The following is a 22,983-nucleotide window of genomic DNA, read 5'->3' as shown; positions in this document are numbered from 1 at the left end:
CATAAGTGTTGTTTTCACAGTGAAAGAGAATGCTCCTTAACCAGAAAAAGTATCTGTGTACATCCATAGAGTCGTTAAGATGTTGGAAAATAACCCTGTAAGCTGTCTAGACTACTTAGTTGAAATAATTGGCATAAAATCTCATTCTCTTCTTTTTAAAAATTTCATTTTGTTGTAAAGGTGATGTTCCAAGGGGTTACAGTTACATATGTAAGATAATGAGTACATTTCTTTTCACAGTGTCACCCCATCCCTCGTTTTCTCCCGCTTTCCCTCCTCCTCTCCCCTGCAAGTTGTAAGGTTCATTTCTAACATCGTGTCTAGTAAGTATTGCTATTGTGATGGTTCACCGTTTGTCCCACCCTTTCTGTGAGTCCCCTTCCCTTCTCTAAATCAGATAAGCCTATTTTTAATGTTTTATTTCTTTTTAAAATTTATTGTCAAGGTGATATACAGAAGAGTTGCAGTTACATAAGTAAGGTAATGAGTACATTTCTTGTTGAACTTGTTACCTCCTCCTTCATTTTTCTCCTACTTTCTTCTCCCCCACAAATACTACCTTTCCATTTGTACAGATCATTTCCAACAGAAAAACTTATACACAAGACAAAGGGTACCAAAATCAGAAACAATGGCCACAGGGAATAAACAAGGGGAGAAAACTAAGGGGGAAAACAGAAGAAATAACTGCAAAGAGTACACACACACACACACCAAAAAACCCCAAAAACAAACCAAACAAAACAAACAACAAAACCTCTTGTTTCCATATCATGGATTTCATTTTGATTGACATCATTTTATATGGTCGTATGTACATAGCCATGTACATATGTACTTAGGCTATTGTGATCCTGTGCTAGGACTATCCTAGGTATATACTAATTATTACAAGAGAAACCAAGCAGCCTGTTTCTTTGGGTCTGGCTTACTTATTGTAATTTTTTCCATTTCCTTATGAATGGGACGACATCACTCTTTCTGACGGAAGCATAGAATTCCATTTTATATATATATATATATATATATATATATATATATATATATATATACATACATATACATATCACATTTTCTCGATCCATTCATCTACTAAGGGGCATCTGGGTTGGTTCCATATCTTAGCTATGGTAAATAATGCTGCAATGATCATAGTTGTTCTGGTAGCTTTAGTGTAGCCTTGTTTTAATCATTTGAGTAAATGCTCAGGAGCAGCCATTCTCTTTTGGATAAATGTTTTAATATAAATATTATTAAATTGGTAGTTAATTTTTAATTATTTTAAGTAGTTGTACAAAAAGCTTCAATTCAATATATCAGTTTATGAAATAAGGCATCTTGATCAATGTCACTCCTTACGTTATCCTCCCTAATCTCTCCCAATCCTACCCATCCCCTCAAGTTACCTCCTTCCACTTTCACATATGTACATTGAATATTATGACTGCTTTTACCCACCTTTTCTCTCTTTTCAATTTGCTTCATTCCTTTGATCTCTTCCCCTCCTGACAACACATTTTAGCTTCCTAGTATTAATATTTTGAACTATAATTTATTTATTCATAGGAGTTACACTATTGGAATTCTCCCATGTATACAGCATTCTTTAGTTAATCTGCTTGTATATATATATATGTATATAATTGCATATATGATTATCATTTAGATCTATCTTCCATATATAAGAGAAAACATATGCCCTTTGTCTCTCAGAGCCTGACTTTTTTCTCACCATAATATTATCCAGGTTGAAATTGGCACTTTCATAATTCAAAAAATGGTGGAACATTGGCAATTTTAAATTCCATTTGTCTCTGAATTGTTTGTCTCCCAATTCTACCACACTTTATATGTTTTTAGTGCTCAACACACAATCAAAACATCCTAGAAATGCAGCAAATATTTATTGAAGAAATAAACACGGTAAAATTTTATTATCTAAAAACAGACATCCTTATGCTGTATACTTTTTGTACGGAGACATTTTAATACAGTAGTAGCTTTCTGCAAGCATTTTGCTGCAGTAAAGAAATGTTTGAGCTTGGGAGTCAGCAAGACAGATCAGATTTTCACCTCCAATACTTTCTATGCAAGACCTTGGGCAAATGACCAAATCATTCTGATTATTTTTCTTTATTTATAAAACTGAAATGACAATGGATACCTGCAATGACTACTATAAGGACTACATGTGATTTTATCTGTACTGATCAATTTTTCACTAGGCGAAGTTCAGATAAATATCATTACCATCTCTTAACCCTGATATTCAAATTTTCCCCCAATACTTACAGGAAAGCATAGGTTTTGGTTAAGTTTGCTGCATGTTTATCATTGGCCTGACTTCCTCCATGACTATTATGCTACGTCAGCAATAGAACATATTAAAACACTTTTAAAACTATCATTCAGATGAAAAACTACAACAAAGTAACATTTATGAGGTGTTAGCTGTGCAATCACGCTAGTATTTTAATATAATCTAAGCATGCCAACAGATTGAAGAACACAGAAGTTCTACTTCCTTTTCTTTTCTGGAAGAGGTGTCCTTGTACTAAGAAATGCTATTTTCATACTGTGAAATGTTAAACTTCCTGTGTGCTAAGTTCATTATCATGGCCCCACCCCATGAAGATGATAGTGGTCAGCAAACAGAGCTATTTTGGTACCAAGTACATCTGAAAAATCTTCCTCATCAGCAAAACTGAAGGGAGTGGCAAGGAAAGGGCTTTTATGTTTGCAATTAAGTGAGTCTCTTTTGATATTTAATAATAACAAAACAAAGTCTTTGTTGATCTAAAACAATGTTAGGGAAGTGGCAATTCACATGGAAAAAATGTCTTAGATTTTTGTCTTGTGGCTAACTATGAAAATGTCTTCAGTAGAAAAAAACTTTGATGTATACTCCTATAAGGAAGAGTTTTCAGGAGACATTATTTATTTGCCTGTGTATTTTTTATCTTATTCTAGTAATATAAAGGGCTTATAAGGGCTTATAAGGGTTTCCTAGAGATTGAAATTTGATTCTTCACAGAATTGAAATCCAGTCCCTTCCCTCTTCATTTATTTAACATTCAACCAATGTTGATTGGTCATTTGCTATATGCAAGACACAGGATGACAATTGGGAAACCCAGTGCTCAATGAGTAGAAAAATGTCTTAAGCCAAGTGCCCATAGCTCAGTCCTATAATGCTAGCTACTTAGAAGACAGAAACCTGAAGCTGTAATCCTAGCTACTCAGTATATTGAAATCTGAAGATTGCAGTTTGATGCCAGCCCAAGCAGGAAGTTCTATGAGACTCTTTTCAATTAACCAGGAAAAATCTCAAAGTATATCTGTGTCTCTAGCGGTAGGGTGCTTCTTGGGCAAAAAAGCTCATGGATAGCCCTGAGGTCCTGAGCTCAAACTCCACACAATATCAACACATCAAGAAAAGTCATGTCTTTATCAAATGGATATTGTAGGTTATTCTTTCTTCCCTGAGAACTATAATCCATATTTGATTACAATTCATGGTAACCCAGTAATAAAATGATCTGTCTGGGAATTCTGATCTGTTGCTTCATGTAGCAAGACATTCACACTCATATATATATACTCACTCATATAAGCACACAAGCATACAAATACACATTTTATCCATGTGCAGTAATATTTTAAGTTTAATTCAAATTCGAGTGAATATCTATTAAGGCCTAACTCCATAATAGATAGCTTCCTTCCAAGTTGTCTGGATGAATTCAACTAAGCTCCCCACAGTCTGGAGTCTGCATGGAAAGGATTTGGATAGAAACATCTGCCAGGGTTTGTGACACTCATGTGGTCATCTGTGATGGTCATGCTAGTAACCCCAGCACTCTAGAAGCTGAGGCAAGATGATTGAGAGTTCTAGGTCACCCTGGGATATATAAAGTAACCTTGTATCACAAACAAACAGCACTGAAGGAAGAGACTTGGCTTCACTCATAGCAAATGTAGAGGGTTTGAATAGGATGGAAGGATTTCAGGAAATCCCAGTGATCATGCTATTCAACATTGAGTTTTCAGCAGCATTGCTGGAATCACTCAGAAGCTCAGAAAGCAGACTCTAAGAGCTTACCATAGACCTCCTAAATCAGAATCTGGATAACCAGACACCCAAGTAGCTTAGAAGTACTTTAAAGTTTGTCTATACTTTGGCTAGAATGGTAGATTGAAAGTGTAGTCATTCAGAAGATAGCACCAGGGACCAAATATGGCAGCCATAACATTAGAGCCAGGCTCAAGGGGTACACAGGCTATAAAAGCAGCAAAGAAAGGCTGCAAGGGAACTGAGAGTGGCATTCTTCAATCAGGCTAAGATATGAGTACATTGTAGCCATTTAACATCTTCTCTGTGTATATTTTCCTCTTTCTTTATAAGTTAATGCTATTTTGTGTACTTTTCTTTGGTGGTACTTATTTCCTTATAATGATTTATGGATGTATCTACTCCCCTAACCACACTGTCAACTTTTCAAAACAGAACTATTTATCTTTACCTCTCCTGAAACTAGTACTCAAGAATCTATTGACCTAAACCAACTGTGCAATTTTTAAGGTTGTTATGTTAGCCTGTATCCAAGTTATTATAGGTCAATATTGCAGCCTAGACAATGTTTTCAATAATTAATTCACTTGATCATCAACTATTTTTGAATGTTAGGTACTTCCTACCTTCTCTCTCTCTTTGGTGTAAGAATCTTTCTGCATCACTGTCTCTAAACACCTCCCTCCCTCAGGCTAAATTCCTACTCTGAGCCAAGCATGGGATTGTTGACATTACTGGCAACAAACTCTTAAAATTGAGTACCTTCTCCACAGAAAATCAGATTTCTACTTTCTATTCTATATAAAAGTTACTAGAATTAATGTGAGAATATCCAATGTTTATGGTAGAGACAGATAGCTGGGATTTGTATGAGTTAAAAGCATGAGAAAAAAAAATCTCCCTAAGAAAGAAGTTCTGATCCAGACTAGAGGATCAATAGTATTTCCATAAACAGTGAGAAGGGGCATTCTATGAAGACAGTAAAGCAACAGGAATGTTTATAAGCTGCTGACCATCATATATCCAGCCTGAGATACTAAAGAAATAGTTTTGTGTTGGTGAGCCCCTGTGAAGGAGCTACAGTTGGAGAGGAGTCTCAGATGTCAGGTGGAGGAAGTCAGACTTGACTTTTCAGATGAGGCGTAAACAGTGAAAGTTTTGAGAAGGAAGTTGTCATGGTTTGACTCTGAAATAATCCCCATAGGCTCATGTGTTGAATGCTTGATTCTCAGCTGGTAGTACCACTGGGAGGTGGTACAATATCTAGAAGGTGAGGCCCAGTTGGAGTAAGGAAGTCACTGGAAGTGAGCCTTTGAAGAATTGACTTGTTCCTTAGTCCCTTCTTCTCTGTCTGCTTCCTGTCCTCCATGATGTGAGCAGCCTCCTCCATAAAGTCTGATTTATGTGATGTTAAACCTGTCCTCAGGCCCATAATAACGGAGCTGGTTGACCATGAACTAAAACCTGGGCAACATGAGCCAAAATCCTTAAGATGTTTATATCAAGTTAAAAAAAAAAGATGACAGAATATCTGAATATCATAGTAGTTATGTATGTTGAATGGTGTTTAGATAGCCAGCTCTAGCCATGAAGTACAAGAGTTATCCAAGGGCTGTGAATGGTCGACTACATCAGCAATAGCAATACTGGAGTAGACGATGACTTAAGTAAGGTGACTGCAGTGCTGGGGGAAAACAATTGATGTGAGAAATAGTGTAGAGGAATGAGTTAGCACATTGGCAAATTCTGTTAATACTTCCTCTCAAATTATCTCTAAAATCTAATTTCTTCTTTTTCATCTCAGCTCCACTTTGTCTAATCTAGATAACTGCCAAAGCCACCTCTATGACACACGTTTCATGCTATTTCTAGTCTCCGGTTCTGCCAGAATGGAATTTTGAAAGACACAAATCAGAATATTGCCATTCTCCATCTTGAAATTTTCCAAGTGATTATAACACAATACAAAAATTGTACAAGACTCAGGTAAGTTCTAATTGTCTCTGTCTCTGTTTCTAGCACAGCTATTCTTTCTGCCTCTTTGGGCTTCAGCAATACTGCCTTGGATTTTCTTGGATATTCTATTTTCCAATAAAGGATTTTTTTGTATAAAATCATACCATTCTCTGAAATGCTTTCACCTCCATCCCAACTCACCATGGTTCATACTGTAGGTGAGTGTCTTGTATAGATTTCTAGTCTGTAGCATCAGCAATATCTTGAAGACCTAAAATAATTTAGAAATTGAATGATGCTAATACTCCAAGAAAAGAGAATATTCTTAATTCTTGTCATTAAAATTCATACCACTTTTTCAACATCTCTTTAAAAATCATAGTGCTGACTGTTTTAACCATGTTTACTTATAGACTTGGTGTGGTATAAAATATTGAAAGGTTGGGAAGGTGGCTCAGTGGTAGAGTGCTTGCTTTGCATGCATGAAGCCCTGGGTTCGATTCCTTAGCACCACATAAGCAGAAAAAGCCAGAAGTGGCACTGTGGCTCAAGTGGTAGAGCACTAGCCTTGAGTTGAAGAGCTGAGCGATAGCGCCCAAGCTTAGAGTTGAAGCCCCACAACCAAAAACAACAAAAAATTAAGTTCAACAAACCTTATCTAACTCCAGCATTTTTTCTTTATCAAATATCAAATTTTGTACCTATTAAACATATACTCTCTATTTCACTCAGTTGTGATCTCTATGAATTTTACTACTCAACAACCTTACTCAGGCAGAATCAGATAGTATTGCTCTTTTATGAGTAGCTTATTTCACTTCAGGGTTCAGCAGGGAGTACCAGACTTCCTTTCTTTTCTTAGGCTGAATAGTATTCCATGTGAGTTGCACTCACCTTAAGCTAACAATGCTTCTCTGATCACAGGTGTGAACACTGAAGCATCTTTTCAAGTCTCTGCTTCCAGTTCTTTGGGGAATAGAACCAGGAATGGAATTGACGAATCATATAGGAGTTACTCTGCTAAATTTTTGGAGTAGCTGCCATGTTGTTTCCCAATCTAGCTAACATTTTTCATCTGAATCAGTAGGATACAAGAGTTCCAATTTCTCCACATCCTCTGTGACAATTCCTCAATTAGTATTATTTTTAATAGCACTATGGCTATGAAATCCTTAATACATTTCATAATCCAGTTATAAATGTAGGCATATTAAAGAATGTTATCTCATTGGATCCCTATTCCTGTTATTACAAAAGAAGTTGGAGCGCTATAGGTTAAGTGACTACCCAATGTCACATACCAGAATAGAGATAGAACAAGCTCTCTTCATTTACAGTGATTCCAGGAGCCTCTTAGACCTTGATAACAGGTAAAATCTGTTAAATGTTAGAGTCAGGAACACATCTTGGGTAACAGCAAGTCATGAAGGAAGTTGAACTAAAATCCTTATTTTGTATTCCTTTCCATTCTGAGGAAGTTAGACTGGCCTCAGTTTCTTTACATGTAAATTAAAAGTAATGATCCTGGCCTTCTAGAAATTTTGAAAAGATGAAACAAAACTATTAAACATCCAGCATAGTCTCTATACTATTTAGACATGAAAAGAAATTAAATATTTCCTCCTCACTAAGAGCCAAAATAATATTGGACACATGATAAGTACTAACCTAATATTTGCTAAGTTGACTTACATTGAAAGCCAAGTCTAAATAGCTTTAAACTTTTTTTCTGGTACTTTCTTTCTAATTTAGGGTGGGTTCTAACAAAAGGTCAGAGAAACAACAGAAGCAGATGGTCTTCCTGCAGCATTGCCAATGTGTTCAGAGGGTGTCATAGGGGTGATGTCTCCACCCATCATACAGCTTAAAGTCTCAAGGGCAGATCCCCAACATTGTGACTGTCCCTTCCTGAGCACTCCCTGGTGCAGACTCCAAGTCTGACAAGGAAAATGTGCTGTGATCATCACAGAGGGGAGAACACAGCTGCTCCAAGGTAGAGTCTATTGTCAAGGTTCTCTGGGTAACAAAAAGAGGAAAGGGCCTATCAAAGCATTTCCTGCCTGCAAGAGCCATGTGCTTCCATTAATTCTTTTCCCTGAGTCAGTCTGTCTCCCTCAGACTAACATCTTTCAATGTCCACTATCCCAGAGAACAGAACACACAGTTAATTTTAAAACCATTCCACAGAGTGAAGTTAATACAAGGAACAAGTTGAGATGTTTGTGGTATATTTCATTTTAAGTATGCCCCCCAAAGACTATGGCTAAAGGACTTACAAGTTTTCAGAAGTCTACTTCTACCTGTCAGCTGCTTTGCCATTGCTCTGGGTACATGATTCAAATCAAGTTTCTGCCCTTTCTCAGCCATCAAGGAATTTTAGAAAAATAATAATGACTGCCCTATGAATATTACATTAGTAACATTCATAAATTTGTAGAAGAAACCAAAAACCAATGAGAGTGAGTAAAATAATATTTCTAAATGAATGAATCGGTTTTGTGAATGTCATTGGCTAGCCTCAGGAGTCATTTATTTTTATTTTAAAGGAATAATTGAGTTTTATGAACTAAATTTCTTGAATAAAAGATGATCATTTAGAGTATAACTGTTGAAAAAGGATAGCATTCCAAAGAAGGATAGGTGGTATGCATGATGATCATGTCTACGGAGCACAGAAGTAGATTTTGACAAATGCTTACTTAGTATTGCTATGGTGAGAATCCCTCTGTGAGTTGACTACAACAAAATGATGAAAGTCAAGATGCCTTAGCCAACAGCCTGAAAATCACCAGATCTGTGAATGAGACCACCTAATGTCATCCAGATGCCACCTGACCACAGATGTGGGGGAGAGAGAGAGAGAGAGAGAAAGGGAGGAGGAGGAGAGGAGAGGAGAGCGAGCCCAAAAGAAGGCAGTTGAAGTTGGGCAATGGTAGCTGATACCTATAATCCTAGCTACTCAGGAGGGCTGAGATCTGAGGATCTCAGTTTGAAGCCAACTTGGGCAAAAAAGTCTAGGTAAATCTTATCTCCAATTTTTCACTAAAGAGCTTGAAGTGAAGGTATGGTTCAAGTGGTACTCTAGCACCAGCATTGAGCAAAAAGGTCAAGCAAGAAAGTAAGACCCTGAGTTCAAGCCTTAGTACCGCACCTCTCTGTCACCAAAAGAAAGCAGTTGGTCAGAGAATGCCCAGTGGCCCATAGAGTCATACATTAAAGGAATAGGTGTCATTTTAAGTCACTAACTATTGGTTCAGTGTCATGTAGCAAAAGCCACATATTGTGGAGGTCAGCCCTCAGGACATTTCTACCTCAACGTAACTATCTTTCATAACCAGGGCAGATTGAGATAGTTCTCAAGACTTGGAACCTTCCAGTTATGTTGACCTCCTGCTGAATAATTAACTTTCTCCCATACATGAATGGATCCAGGAAGTCCTCATTCATGATAAAGACCATGATTTTAGTGAGAATGAATTAGTCTTCCCAAATATCCCAACGAAGTATCTTGGTGAGGGTTGCTGGTCTTTCTTAGCCAAACAAGAGAGCTATGAATGATGTAATATGTAGTATGTCCATGTCCTGCCCAAGAAACCCATTTTGTCTTGTTTGTCTTGCATTTTACAGATCATCTGACACTAATACTGTGATATGAAATTTTATATTGAAATACAATCTCATATCTGTTTAAAACAGTAAGAAAATGCTGTAAATTAATGGGAATTGAAAATATGTGTGAAATCTATTTCAATTCTAAGATATCTATTCAATAACTCAGAACCCAGGCCTTAATGTCTTCTAGGAATTAATGCAAACTCATATCCTAAGTAAATCCAGGTCTTCCAAACGTAGAATAAAAGCCAATACTGATCCATCACGTTCAGTAAGGCTGGGAATAATATAAAGCTAAAATCTATGCATACCAGTTGTCATTTGCCTATAGAATATCACCTACTTGTTTGACTACTTTCATTTAGCCAACTGATTATATTAAATGGCTACTTAGTGTCATATTATTATGATCTTAATTGTTGGTATGGCAAGCTTTGAGTTGTTTTCCTAATTGAAATTCAATGATGCCCCTGTGGCATTTGGTTCCTAACAATGTGAACAAGGTTATATTCAACATTTCCCACACTTCTCAAGCAGTGATTATAGAACTCTCTAAGCCCATTCCATTTCTTCTGAAATTTTTACCATATAAAGTAAGATATACAGGTTTACTCTCATGATCAGCACAGCCCTTTTCCTTGTAGGTCACTTGGGGTTTTATAAACCTTTCCTGCATTGTTCCCTCCCTTCTCATGTTCACCCAAGTGACATGCTCAAGTTATGGTAATGACGATCGAAAGAGCGCTCCAGAGCTGGGAAAACAGGAGAAAATGCCTTTTAGTCTTCAATTTGTAACCAGAGACACAGAAACTATGTCAAGAACAGCAGGACCAAAGACTGTCAGCAACTCTGTTCCCAGATGTTCAGAGAACTTGTTTGCTTCCACTGAATATTTGGAAACCAATCATGTGTAAGAAAAAGCAAACAAAGTGCTTAGTGACAGACACACAGCCTGGCAAGAACACAGTTACCCACATGGCTCTTTCAACTTGAACTATGGCTCACTCCACAGTTCAGTTCCTGAAGGCTGATTAGTCACTGGTGACAGAGCCCTCCTTAGAGGAGCTGAAGAGACAAACACTGATGCCATTTTTGATTCTAGGGATTAGCAAATTGATACATCAAAAACCTTATGTTAAAGCAATATATGTTTTTTTCATATAAAAATAAATTACACCTTTGTGAAGTAGCTACTTGTTAAGCTTTGTAATATTTAACCATGAACAAAGCATTCCTTTACAGGTACTAAACCTGTAAGTGATTTCACATATATTACCTTATGTTCTGCTTAGGGCAATCAACAAAATAAGTACAAAAGTGTCCTGAATTGAATTGTGCCTGTGAATCAAAAACCCTTTGGTGAAGTGCTTCAGAAGGTAACTGTTGGTGGAAATAGAATCTTGACGGAGGAAGTGAAGTTAAAATGACTATCATAGCAGATCCTCATCCAACAGGACTGATGACTCCATGAGCACCGAGATGGAGACCCAAGCACACCTTCAGATACACCCATGTGGAGCGTAGGGAGAAGACAGAAGTCTAGTATGTAGAGAGGCATCAAGAGAAATAAAGCATGATCACAGATTTTCAGTCCCCACAACTGTGAGACATACCTTTCTGTTGCTTAAGCTACTCAGTCAGTGGTCTTTGAAGGGCCTAACAAAGTGATTCAGATGGCATTATTATATCTGTTTGTAGATAATAAAATGAGCTGAGAGCAATGAGATAATTTATTCAAGTTTTCACATAACTGGTCAATGGCTGAGATAGGACAAGAACTCTCCAGGCCTAAACCCTTCTCTACTTGCCATTCTTCTATCCACTACACGGTGTACACATGAAGTGACCCAGTCTCCAACACTAGGATCAGGACCAGGCAAAGTCAGAGAGCAGATGTTTTTCTTTTCTACACTTTTCCCTTTGGGAGCATCTTCTTTTCTAGTTACAGGTGTGTCTTCACCCTGATTTCTGTCTTCCTGTTTTCCTGTTACTCTCTCTCCTTAAAATTGATACTGACTGTATTACCACAATGGCAGAGATTTAGCATAAGAAGCAATCATCGGGCTGGGAAGGTGGCTCAGTGGTAGAGTGCTTGCCTTGCATGCATGAGGCCCTGGGTTCGATTTTTCAGCACCACATAAGCAGAAAAAGCCAGAAGTGGCGCTGTGGCTCAAGTGGTAGAGTGCTAGCCTTGAGCTGAAGAGCTGAGGGACAGCACCCAGGCCCAGAGCTCAGGCCCCCATGACTCGCCAAAAAAAAAAAAAAGAAGCAATCATCTTTTTTTTTAATTTTTATTTTATTATACAATTTTATTGTATGCTGTACAAAGGTTGCAGTTACATGAGTAAGGCAATGAGTACATTACTTGTCTAACATTGTTACCCCTTCTCTTGTTATTGTCCTACTATCCCTTCCCTCCCCTACTTCCACACTCCTCTCCACCCCACCCCACCCCTGCTCAAAGTTGTAAAGTTTGTTTCCAATATAATGTCTTGTGGGTATCATTGTTGCAATAGGTCATCCTGAGTCCTTGTTTCAGCATTTCGTTATTCCCTTTCCCCTCATTAGATTAGACATATGTATATACAAGATGCAGGGTACCAAAATCAAGTACAGTGACAAGAGGGCTATACCATAGGAAGAAAACATACAAAGGAAACAAAAATATCATATAGTATATTTAAAACAACAAAGACAGACCTCTTGTGTCCATATCTTGGGGTTCATTTCACTTAGCATCCTTATATGGTCATATGTACATAACTTTTGAGTTTTTCAGCTTATCTGATAAAATTATCCTACATAAGCAGGAAATCTAATAACAACAGATACTGGAGGGGATGTGACCAAAAGGGAACCCTGCTGCATTGTTGGTGGGAGTATAAACTTGTTCAGTCACTCTGGAAAGCAGTATGAAGGTTCCTCAAAAGGCACCACATAGACCTTCCCTATAAGCCAGCAATCCCACTTCTGGGCATTTATCCCCCCAAAAATCACAAACAAGACCATACTAAAGCTACTAGCACAACTATGTTTATTGCAGCATTATTCACCATAGCTAAGATGTGAACCAACCCAGATGCCTCTCAGTAGATGAATGGATCAAGATAGATAGATAGATAGAGATAGATAGATAGATAGATAGATAGATAGATAGATAGATAGATAGATAGGCTATCTATCTATCTATCTATCTATCTATCTATCTATCTATCTATCTATCTATCTCTATCTATGAATTCTATGCTTCCATCAGAAAGAATGACACCACCCATTTCTTAGGAAACAGAAAGACTTGGAAAAAATTATATTAAGTGAAGTAAGCCAGTTCCAAAGAAATTTAGGTCCCATGGTTTCCCTTATTTGCAAGAAGCAATCCTCTTAATTTCTAATATACTAACTCTTGTGACAACTAGTGATGGACACTAGAACTTCCCTGTCTGGACAATGAATCTCCAGCAAAGCAGGCAAGGAGTAAATAGGTAAAGGGGAAGAAAGGCATTCTATTGTTTTGAAAGACTAAATGTTTTGTGATAGTTTCCATACAGTTTAACAGTGAAGAAATTGTGGATTGTCATGATGAGGTAAGATTCATCAGAAGAATAGAATTTATAGTAGAGTCAAATATAGTTCACAATACAAGTGTGAACTATACTGAGACTTGCAATGTGCTTGGGGATGTGGGAATGAATTAGAATGAGCACAGTGTATGACTTTAATCTAGGCCAGTGGTTCCCAATCTGACTGAGCAGCAACATTACCTGGGGAGTGATTGCAGAGCAAGAGCAAAAGCCAGGCCTAGAAATTCTGAATCATTAAATCCAGAGGCCTGGATTTGAAAATGCACCCCAGGAGACTCTGATGAAAGCAGGCTTGGAAACACATGCATTGCCTAAGGTATTGTGCAGGGACAGTAAGGAAAGAGGCATCTGTAAGAAGCCCTGCAGACACTGAAGCTCCCAGAATTCTCCAGGATCAGCAGGACTCTCCAAAAATTACGAGACGAAAGCTGGGCTTCAGTAATAAACATAGAAACGTTTCAGGAAGATTAAAAGAAGTCAGTGGAAATAAATAGAATCTTTTCTAACAACCAAGTAGATAAATATCAGAACAAAACCAAGGTAAAGAGACCCCAGAAGAGTAGCAGGTGCCTCATTCACACCACACCATTGAAAAAATTTGAAATACTGTTTTCAAAGTATAGTAGGGTTTGTTTTGTTTGTTTGACAATAATGGAATTTAAGCCCAGGGTATTACAATTGCTGAGCAGGTGCTCTACCTTTGAGCTAAACCCCAGGACTTTTGTTCTTTATTTTTCCAATAGGGTCTTGCATATTTTTCTCTCCTATCTATCCCTCTTTCTGTAGCTGGGATCACAGGTATAGGCCATCACACCTGGCTCTTGACTATTACTTTGAATAAATGACAGATTTCTATAGTAATGAATAGTCTACTGCCAGAAAATCAAAAATGGTTTCTTGGGCTTATATTTCTAAGTGCCAGTAACAAAAGATCCAGTGTAACCTTAGAAATGGTTGTTTAAATCTGATCTTCTTTACAGTTGACTTGCAGCTTTGTAAAAATAACTGGTCCTGGACTCAATGCCCATAGGTTGGACCAGACACATTCCTCTCTCTCTCTCTCTCTCTATATATATATATATATATATATCTATAGATATATATATATCTATAGATATATATATATATATATATAGAGAGAGAGAGAGAGAGAGAGAGAGAGATAGATAGATAGATAGATAGATAGACAGATAGATAGATAGATAGATAGATAGATAGATAGATAGATAGATAGATATAGATATATTTTGTCAGTCATGGTGCCTAAACTCTGGGCCTGGGCGCTATCCCTCAGTTCTTCAGCTCAAGGCTAGTACTCTACCACTTGAGCCACAGTGCCACTTCCAGCTTTTTCTGCTTCTGTGGTGCTGTGGGATCGAACCCAGGGCCTCATGCATGCAAGGCAAGTATTCTACCACTGAGCCACCTTCCCAGCCCCAGTAATGTATATTTCTTAAACTTCAGGGATGGTTACAATTTTTGCCAGCAGTGGAGATTCTCTCAGTGACACTGTCATTGCTTGGATGTGGTAGAGAGTGAATGTTAACATCTGTCTCAGACAGGAATACCAGCCAACTGGAATAAAAGGGGTTTTTAAAAACCCAGGTACATCCACAGACTATTCTTCCCTCACCTTATCCTCTGGAAGTTATTGCTCATGATCAAAAATGTGTTTAAAGCTGGGCACTGGTGGCTCACGCCTGTGATCCTATCTGCTCAGAAGTCAGAGATCTGAAGATCATGGTTTAAAGCTAGCCCTAGGAGATAAAGCCAAGAAACTCACCAATTAACCAGCAAAAAAATAAGAAGCAAAGGTATGGCTCCAGTGGTTGAACATCAGCCTTGAGGGGAAAAGCTAAGCAAGAGCTCAAAGCTCTGAATTCAAGCCCCAATCAAGCAAACAAAAACAATTAAACAAATAATTTTTTTTTAAAAAAAAAACCTGTGTTTAGAGAAAATCCCTGATCCAGAAAGATGCTGTCATGGAAAGTTGTGTGGTTTGGACTTGCCATTGGTAGACTACGAGAAAGAGGTCACAGAGTAGGTCAAACTTTCCCCGCCTTACAGATGAAATCCAGAGATACAGAAGGAATTTGCCCGAAGCAGAGTTGGTAAAGTCTCCTATTTCCAGTATTAGTCTGTAGGTGTCTGCTCCACACATGGCTGCTATCTACAGATGAGAAAACAAAGGTTTGGGAAAAGGAACAACAGAGATCTATTTTCGGGTATGTGGGTGCACCTGTGTACATGAGTGTGTCTGGATTGCCAAACCTCACCTGACTTGTTGCCACTGTTCACAGGTGTGTACTTGAAATAGAAGAGTTTTTTGAGGGGGCAGGGAGGGAATTTCTTTTCTTTTTTTAAGATTATTTATTTAAAATAAGTTTTTTTATTGTGAAAATACTGTACAGAGGGGTTACAATTACATAAGCAAGGTAATGAGAATATTTCTTATCAAGCATTGTTGCCTCCTTGTTTTTCCCCTACCATCCTTGCCCTCCCATCTCCACAACTACACTTCCCCCTCCCCAACCTAAATTGTAAAGTTCATTTTTTGACTTAACGTCTTGTAAATCTCATTGTTGCAATGGGTCCACCTGTATCTCTATTTAAACAATTTGTTTTTTCCCTTCCCCTCCCCAAATTATACCAGCATCAAATACAGTAAAAATTTGCATAGGCCTGGGATATCACTTGGTTATTGAAGAGAGTTATTCAAGTAAAGGGAGATCTTAGTAACCACTTCTTCATAAAACTTGCTAAATGTTACAACTCCTTATAAGATTTAACCAAGGCCACAATTTCTTTAAAAATGTAATCAAGCAACATGACAGTCTGCTGTTTCCCTGACCTGACCACACAGAATTTTTCTTCACAATCTTGTCTCTTTTCTTTGTTAGCTACTACAGAGCTTCTCACTGTTAAAGAATTGCAAACATCCTCATTCTAAGAGCTGTTTTACTCTGGTATATAGCGACCGGCCAGAATTCTGGGGGAAAAAAAATCACGCTTTAGAATGTAACCATAAGTTCAGCTGCTGGAGAGTACTTTATTTTTCTGTATGCTAACCAGGTCTTCTACTGCTGATACGTAATAGTTAGGCAGTAAATGTTACTCCTTAAAGTTCCCAATGCTTCAGATCAATATGAGTGCTCAAGCTCATCATTTAAGATCTTTCTAATTATCATTCATGTCACAAGGAGCTGGAGGCTCTCAAACTGTTTGCTTCTCTCCTGCTTCCTTGCCCTGCATATTTCTACCCATGGGCTGCCTACTCCTGCTTTGAAGCAGGGAAACTTCTGTATGGAATCCTCTTGTGTCTCCCTAAGTTGGACTAGGTTCCTTTCTTTTCTCTACCTATTCTCTAAAGATACATGACACAGACACACACATGTACTCACAGCCATACATCTATATGTATGTGGACACATATACACAAATAAGCACATGGCCATACCCCCCACACACACACACAAACACACACACACACTCATAACAGGCATATACATTCTCCCAGGCATAATCTGCAATAGTCTCCTGTAGTTCCCATCTCCTTTTCCAGCCTTTTCTAGCTCTTCTGAGAGGGAAAACCAGGACCTGCCCTGACTTTCTGGGCCCACACTCCTGGGGGCTGACTATGTGATTGTAAGTGAATGAAGTGTAGTTGCCATTTTACTCTGCAGTCCCTAGTGTGTGAGCAAGGGGCTTCCAACATCTCCTGTGTTGGGAAACCTTAACTGTAGCTGAGAGTGGACCAGGACTCTGAGAGAACACACCATCCCAGACCAGGGCCAAATAAATCATCCTTCATTAAGGTAAGATTTCACAGTCAGCTACATCCTGTGCCTCCCATCTGGCAATGGAGACAAAACAGACAGATATGCAAGTCAGCCTCCTTTCTCCAATATAGTCCATTTGCAAGGTAAGCCCTTGTCTACATACTCTGAACAAATAACATCATGAATTATGCTTTCTGATGTCCACAAGGAGCACACCAGACTAAGGCCATGATTGTCTGAAGACCTGAGGTGTGGCCTGGCTTACAAGGTACTGCTATAGTGTCATTTTAACTACATAACTGAAAGTGTGTGCTTAAGAAATGATTGACACAATTAAAATGATTTAACTGAGACACTTTCTCCATGGAATGCCAGTTCCAGAAATAGATAAACAGACACAAGTGAGATGAAAGTAACTCTCAGTGGCCATGCCTTCTGCTTTCCTAGCTAGCAATCTAGAAATAATTGTCACTTAGAAGGAAAAAAATGAAGCCTGATTTCTCCTACTTGAGGCCAATCTTACTGGATATGATCCTTGAACTATGTGTCATTGGTAAGTCTCATCTCTGTGCTTCAGTTGATTTCTAGATGAATCTATCTATCTGTCTGTCTGTCTGTCTGTCTCTGTCTATCTATCTGTCTATTTATCTATCTATCTGTCTGTCTATGAACACACACACACATACACACACATACACACACCCTTTCCTCTTACGTTACAGTATACATTAAGTGATTTAATACACACATTATACAAACACAAAACTTAGATAATTGCCTGGCTAATAGTAAATGATCAGTGAAAGTTAATGAGGCAAATATTTTTAGCTATTTAACCTTGACTGCTCTTGCTTCTTCTATCATAAGATGTCCTAAGATCTACTTGACTATCCCTAAGGCATAGATGGGATTCTCAATTGAACTGGTCACCTTTTTCATAATGCTAATTTTCATATGATATTAAATAATGTATTTATTATGAAGTTAAAATTTCTCCTTGGGCCACCACATTGATTTCACCTCTTGTTTCCCATGAAGGGAAAACAGCACATTTATAAAAATCTATGGGAAGAATTTTTATTCTCTATTTTGCTGTGGTTCATATTCAGATTGGCTATTAATTCCTTTCCTATATTTTGATTTTGACATCAAGAAATAAATAAAATAAAGGTGAATGACTTCTTCACAGCCTCTACTTTCACCATCCTGAGTCCCACAACAGTTGACCATCTCCCAGAAAAAGCCCTGCCATTTTAGATCTAAATTCCTTTGGGTGTCATGGTTGTCTTTGCAAATTTGTTGAACATTATGAATACTACTCCCAGAAAAATGCACTTATGCACACACACATACACACACACACACACACACACACACATCTAAAAAGGGCTCATTTTATAGTATTTACATGTGTGATGTTGGACTAGAACCCAGGGCACATACTAAGTAAGTACCACTATTGAATACATCCCCAGCCAAGAACTTCTTAATGGAGTAATTTTTAAGCATATTTAGAATATCCATTTTCCCATTTAATTTTTTTCTTAAAAATAAAAATAATCCGCCGGGCTCTGGTGGCTCACGCCTGTAATCCTAGCTACTCAGGAGGCTGAGATCTGAGGATCGCGGTTCAAAGCCAGCCCCGGCAGGAGAGACCGTGAGACTCCTATCTCCAATAAACCACCAGAAAACCGGAAGTGGCGCTGTAGCTCAAGTGGTAGAGTGCTCGCCTTGAGCTGAAGAGCTGAGGGACAGCGCCCAGGCCCAGAGTTCAAGCCCCACGGCCAACAAAATAAATAAATAAATAAATAAAAATAAAAATAATCCAAGGACGTTATCACCTGATAATAATACAAACTTTATCAGAACTGTTCAAAAAATAGTACTAAAGCTAGGTGTCGGTGGCTCACACCTATAATCCTAGCTACTAAAGAGTCTGAGATCTCAAGATCCTGGTTCAAAGCCAGGCCAGGAAGGAAAGTCTGTGAGATGCCTATTTAAAATTAACTACAAAAAGCTGCTAGCTCAAGTGGTAGAGCACTAGCCTTGAACACAAAAGCTAAAAGATAGTTTTCAGACCCTGAGTTCAAGCCCTCCACACACAAAATTAGTATTTAAAATCATGCATTGTAACCTTCCTAAAATGTTCTAGATAGTTTTGCCTATCTTGAGATCCTATAATTGACATTTATTTAAAAATATCTGTGTGTTTTTAACCTGCTTCCTGGTTTCTGGGGAATTTTTTTTGTATCTGTTAGGAAAACACAGTGGGCATTGATGTAGGCCTTCTTAGAAACATTTATTATAATTGTATGAGGAAATAAGTAGAGAGACAGTAATGCTGTCTCTGTATAAGTTTACATTAAATATACAGTGATAACCCACAGATTGTTATCATAATTCAGACTAACCCTAGACATGTTTTGGGACAAATAAATGTACACATGTACATAGCTACTGTTATCACAGAGGAAGAATTGCAAAACAATGGAGAAAGTCTTTTAAAGTCACCCTTCATAAGATATAAAAAAGCAATTTTGGTGAGTTCATTTGTGAATCTCTGTCTCTATGTCTTACATTTTAAAGCAGGGACAGAGAAACTTCCCAGGTATTTGGTATTAGAATTCGTTTTGAAAAAAAAACAAAAAGGTAATTGGCAAAAGCTACTCCAAAAGCACCATTTATTTTTAGAGTTGAACCTGCAGAAAAGTTTATAATAACCAAAAGTTACCATCTTACTTTTTTCCTCTGAGCCCAAACATTACAGACCAGTAGCAGCTGATCTTATAATAATTTATTAGAATTGCATATCACTAGCCATGTATAATAAATTATAGAAACCATAGCATCTTTATAAAGTAATATATCATATTCATTTCCTAATGCTTATTGAAGTAACTAACAAATTTAACTAGGTTATATTTTAGCATTAGTCAGATGATAAAAAATAATTACAAAAATGTTCACAGTACTTTGGATTTATGAACGACCCCATTATATTTTAACTTTTGTGCAAGTTTGAAATGTATAAAAGCCCTTTACAAACAGGCCAGAAGGTGGCATAGGTTTTACCGAGCTGCAAAAGACATCACAACTCCTTTAACATGTACTTTACACTGTGCAGTCCGTTTTCTCAAGCACTGTCATAAATGCAAATAAATAATTACTGATTTCTAAGAGTCAATGCCAACAAACAACATTAACAGCTTGACAACATTTTGAGAATTCGGATAAAAAATTTCAGTAAACAGTATGTGGTAGGTATTCTCTGTCTATCCTCCCTCTCTCTGCCCAGTTTGATAGAGAGTGAGAGAAAGAGGGGAGAGAGGCGAGAGAAAGAGAGAAGGAAGAGAGAGAATGGGAGAGTGAGATCAGTGGAAATTTAAGTCAAGTCCTTTGGCCCAGCAAGTGACTCTGCTGCCTGCTGTCTTTCCAGCCATCTGCTGTGTCCTGTTCTCGCTGCATCTGTCCAGACTCTTCTACCAGTGACAGTTTTTTCCTGCACTGAAAAGAAAGTTTTCAGTGCTTGCTGAAGCATTTCCTCCTCTGAGCAACAGCACCAGCCATGAAATTGGTTGGAGTGTGAAGGCACTCTGCTGTGTTCCTTTCCAACCTCTGAGTCTGGATGGAGAAACTTGCAAGACAGCAGCAAGATGCTGCCCTGGTTCAGGTCTTGCAAACTCACTTATTCTAGAAACGTCCAGTGGTGGATAAGATCCTTATCCATTCTGTCCCCACTCAGTGGACCTTGAGGGAATATTTCCGCAGCTTCAGAAACTGAAGAAGTTTGTCTTTCGTCCTTTTCTTCAAGGCCATCAGGGCTCGGGTTTTCTCCTCCAAATCTTGGTCTATAGCAAATATGATCTTTGCTCTCTCCTCAGCTTTCTTGTCTCCAGAGTTTTTGAAGAGCCTCTGTAATGATTCTTGGTCTATGTTTTCAAAGATATTGCCCACGGCTTTCTTCCGAGAGGCTGTGTCGAAGTGGTAGCCGTGGATGGATGGGCTCACTCGCAGCGACGTGGACATGGTGATGGCTTGGTGGCTTCGCTTTGCTTTCATCGATGTTGTGAGATCTTCAGGAACTCAGCTCCCAGGCGCTGCAGAGAGTCAGTGGCAGGATCATTCTGGGACTGCTATTTAAAGTGTGAACAAAGCTCCCAGCTCAAATTACACTTGTGACATCAGAGTGATCTCAAGGAAGAATAACCACCCAGAGTTAACAGTTGCCCTGCTGAGATCCTGTGAGATCCCCCTTCCTGGACAAAACCCAGCCAGTCCTCAGGCTTTCCCTTCACATCCGAGGAAGCAAAAGCATTATACAAAGGAGAGTCCTTCTTTTCAAAAGAACTGAAACCAGGCAAGATAGGATATAAATGGGGAAGCTTAGACTCTCAAAATCTCCCCAAGAGACAGCTGAAACAAGGCGCTCTGCCAAGTTCAGGAAAGTTTCAGTTACCAAAGGAGTAATTAAAGTGCACTCCAAGCATTTGGCAGCCCCCTTCCGTGCCCTTTGTACATCTGTATCAGGGGCATGCCAGAGCTGGCGAGAAGACTTCAAAACCCAGGAAGTGCTCTGAAGTATGTGTGATTCTGGAGCCCAAGTTGAAGTTCACCTAGCCAAGAACTGTAACCATAACATCCCAGAGCTGGGTCAGTGGCAATCTATAATCACTGAAGAAGACTGTAATTTCATAATAATAAACAAGAATACCAGAGGAAAATATCTCCTCAGACTGTGCCTGGGATGACAATAGCTATTAAAAATGCAGACAGCCTAGCTCCTAGCTCATGCTAGCTACTGAGGAGGCTCTGATCTGAGGATTGAAGTTCAAACCTAGCTTGGACAGGAAAGTCTGTGAGATGTATCTCCAATTAACCACCAAAAACCTGGAAGTAGCACTGTAGTTCCAAGTAGCAGAGTGCTAGCTTTAAGCAAAGGAGCTCAGAGACGGCTCCTAGGCCATAAGTTCAAGCCCCACAACCCAAAGAAGAAAAGAAGGCAGACAGAAAAAGTCAGTCAGTGCTCTGTAGGCTTCATTTCTAAAAGGAATGAGCTGACCTTTTGCTTTAAAGTTTATTTTGGAATCACCCAGACCAAGTCAGAGGGATACCTTCTTTAAAGAAATTTAAATCTGTTATTCTTGCCATCCACAGGATTCCAACAGCCAGCATCCCTGCTGATGCATGAGTTATCATCTACTACATGCTAGCTTTGAAGGGCCAGAAATTTCTTCAAACGGACTGAATGGTTGGTCCATTTTCTTGTCCTCCATGAAGCAGGGGCAGCTCTTCCTCATCTGGTCCAGTCAGACCTGGGAAGCTACCTCAACAGAAAATAGTGATTCTCACATCTTCATTCACTCTCTCTAGCCAATATTTACTAAAAGTATATTCCAAGTTCAAAATTTCTTTTTTTGGGGGGGGGGGTCCAATAGTGGAGCTTGAACTCTGGGCCTGGGCGCTGTCCCTCAGCTCTTCAGATCAAGGCTAGCGCTCTACCACTTGAGCCACAGCGCCACTTCCTGCTTTTTTCTTTTTGCTTATGTGGTGCTGAGGAATCGAACCCAGGGCCTCGGGCATGCAAGGCAAGCGCTCTACCACTGAGCCACCTTCCCAGCCACCAAGTTCAAAATTTCTGAGGCATTGTAAATGCAACAGAAAGTCAAACTGTACCATTAAAAAATGTGGAAGTGATGCCATGCATCTGTGAACACAGCGGCAGGAAAGGAGGAGGCAAATGCATTGACAATTTAAATCAACCAGCCTAGGCTACTTTGTGAAAAGTTGTCAAAGAAAAAAAAAGGGACAACCCCCTCCCCCAATCCTTAAGGAAATGCGGCTTTATCTTAATGAAATTTGCATTCTAGTGGGAGGCCATAGGAGGTAATGAATGCCACAGATTATAATGAAGCAGAGGCAGAGGAGGATGGAGGGAAATCAGACTTTCCCAGGCTAGTGAAGGTGCTTGTTGACCATTGCTATA

The 22,983-nt window shown here is 38.7% G+C and overlaps 1 protein-coding gene across 1 annotated transcript; it reads right to left on the bottom strand.

Annotated features, from left to right (window-relative positions):
• Positions 1 to 19,280: 19,280 nt before the first annotated feature.
• Positions 19,281 to 21,256, bottom strand: Tcim (transcriptional and immune response regulator). The gene has a single exon (XM_042679478.1). The coding sequence runs from the start codon at positions 21,057 to 21,059 to the stop codon at positions 20,739 to 20,741; it is 321 nt and encodes a 106-aa protein (XP_042535412.1). The 5' UTR covers positions 21,060 to 21,256; the 3' UTR covers positions 19,281 to 20,738.
• Positions 21,257 to 22,983: the final 1,727 nt, after the last annotated feature.

This window comes from Dipodomys spectabilis, unplaced genomic scaffold (assembly GCF_019054845.1).
Source record: "Dipodomys spectabilis isolate Male_0828 unplaced genomic scaffold, ASM1905484v1 ptg000052l, whole genome shotgun sequence".
Taxonomy (NCBI): domain Eukaryota; kingdom Metazoa; phylum Chordata; class Mammalia; order Rodentia; family Heteromyidae; genus Dipodomys; species Dipodomys spectabilis.
The sequence above is the reverse complement of the archived record's forward strand: the minus strand, read 5'-3'. Positions and strand labels throughout refer to the sequence as shown.

What these genes read in the sequence shown, in the direction of transcription:
- Tcim (XM_042679478.1), bottom strand. Translation starts at nt 21,059, where the DNA reads ATGAAAGCAAAGCGAAGCCACCAAGCCATCACCATGTCCACGTCGCTG.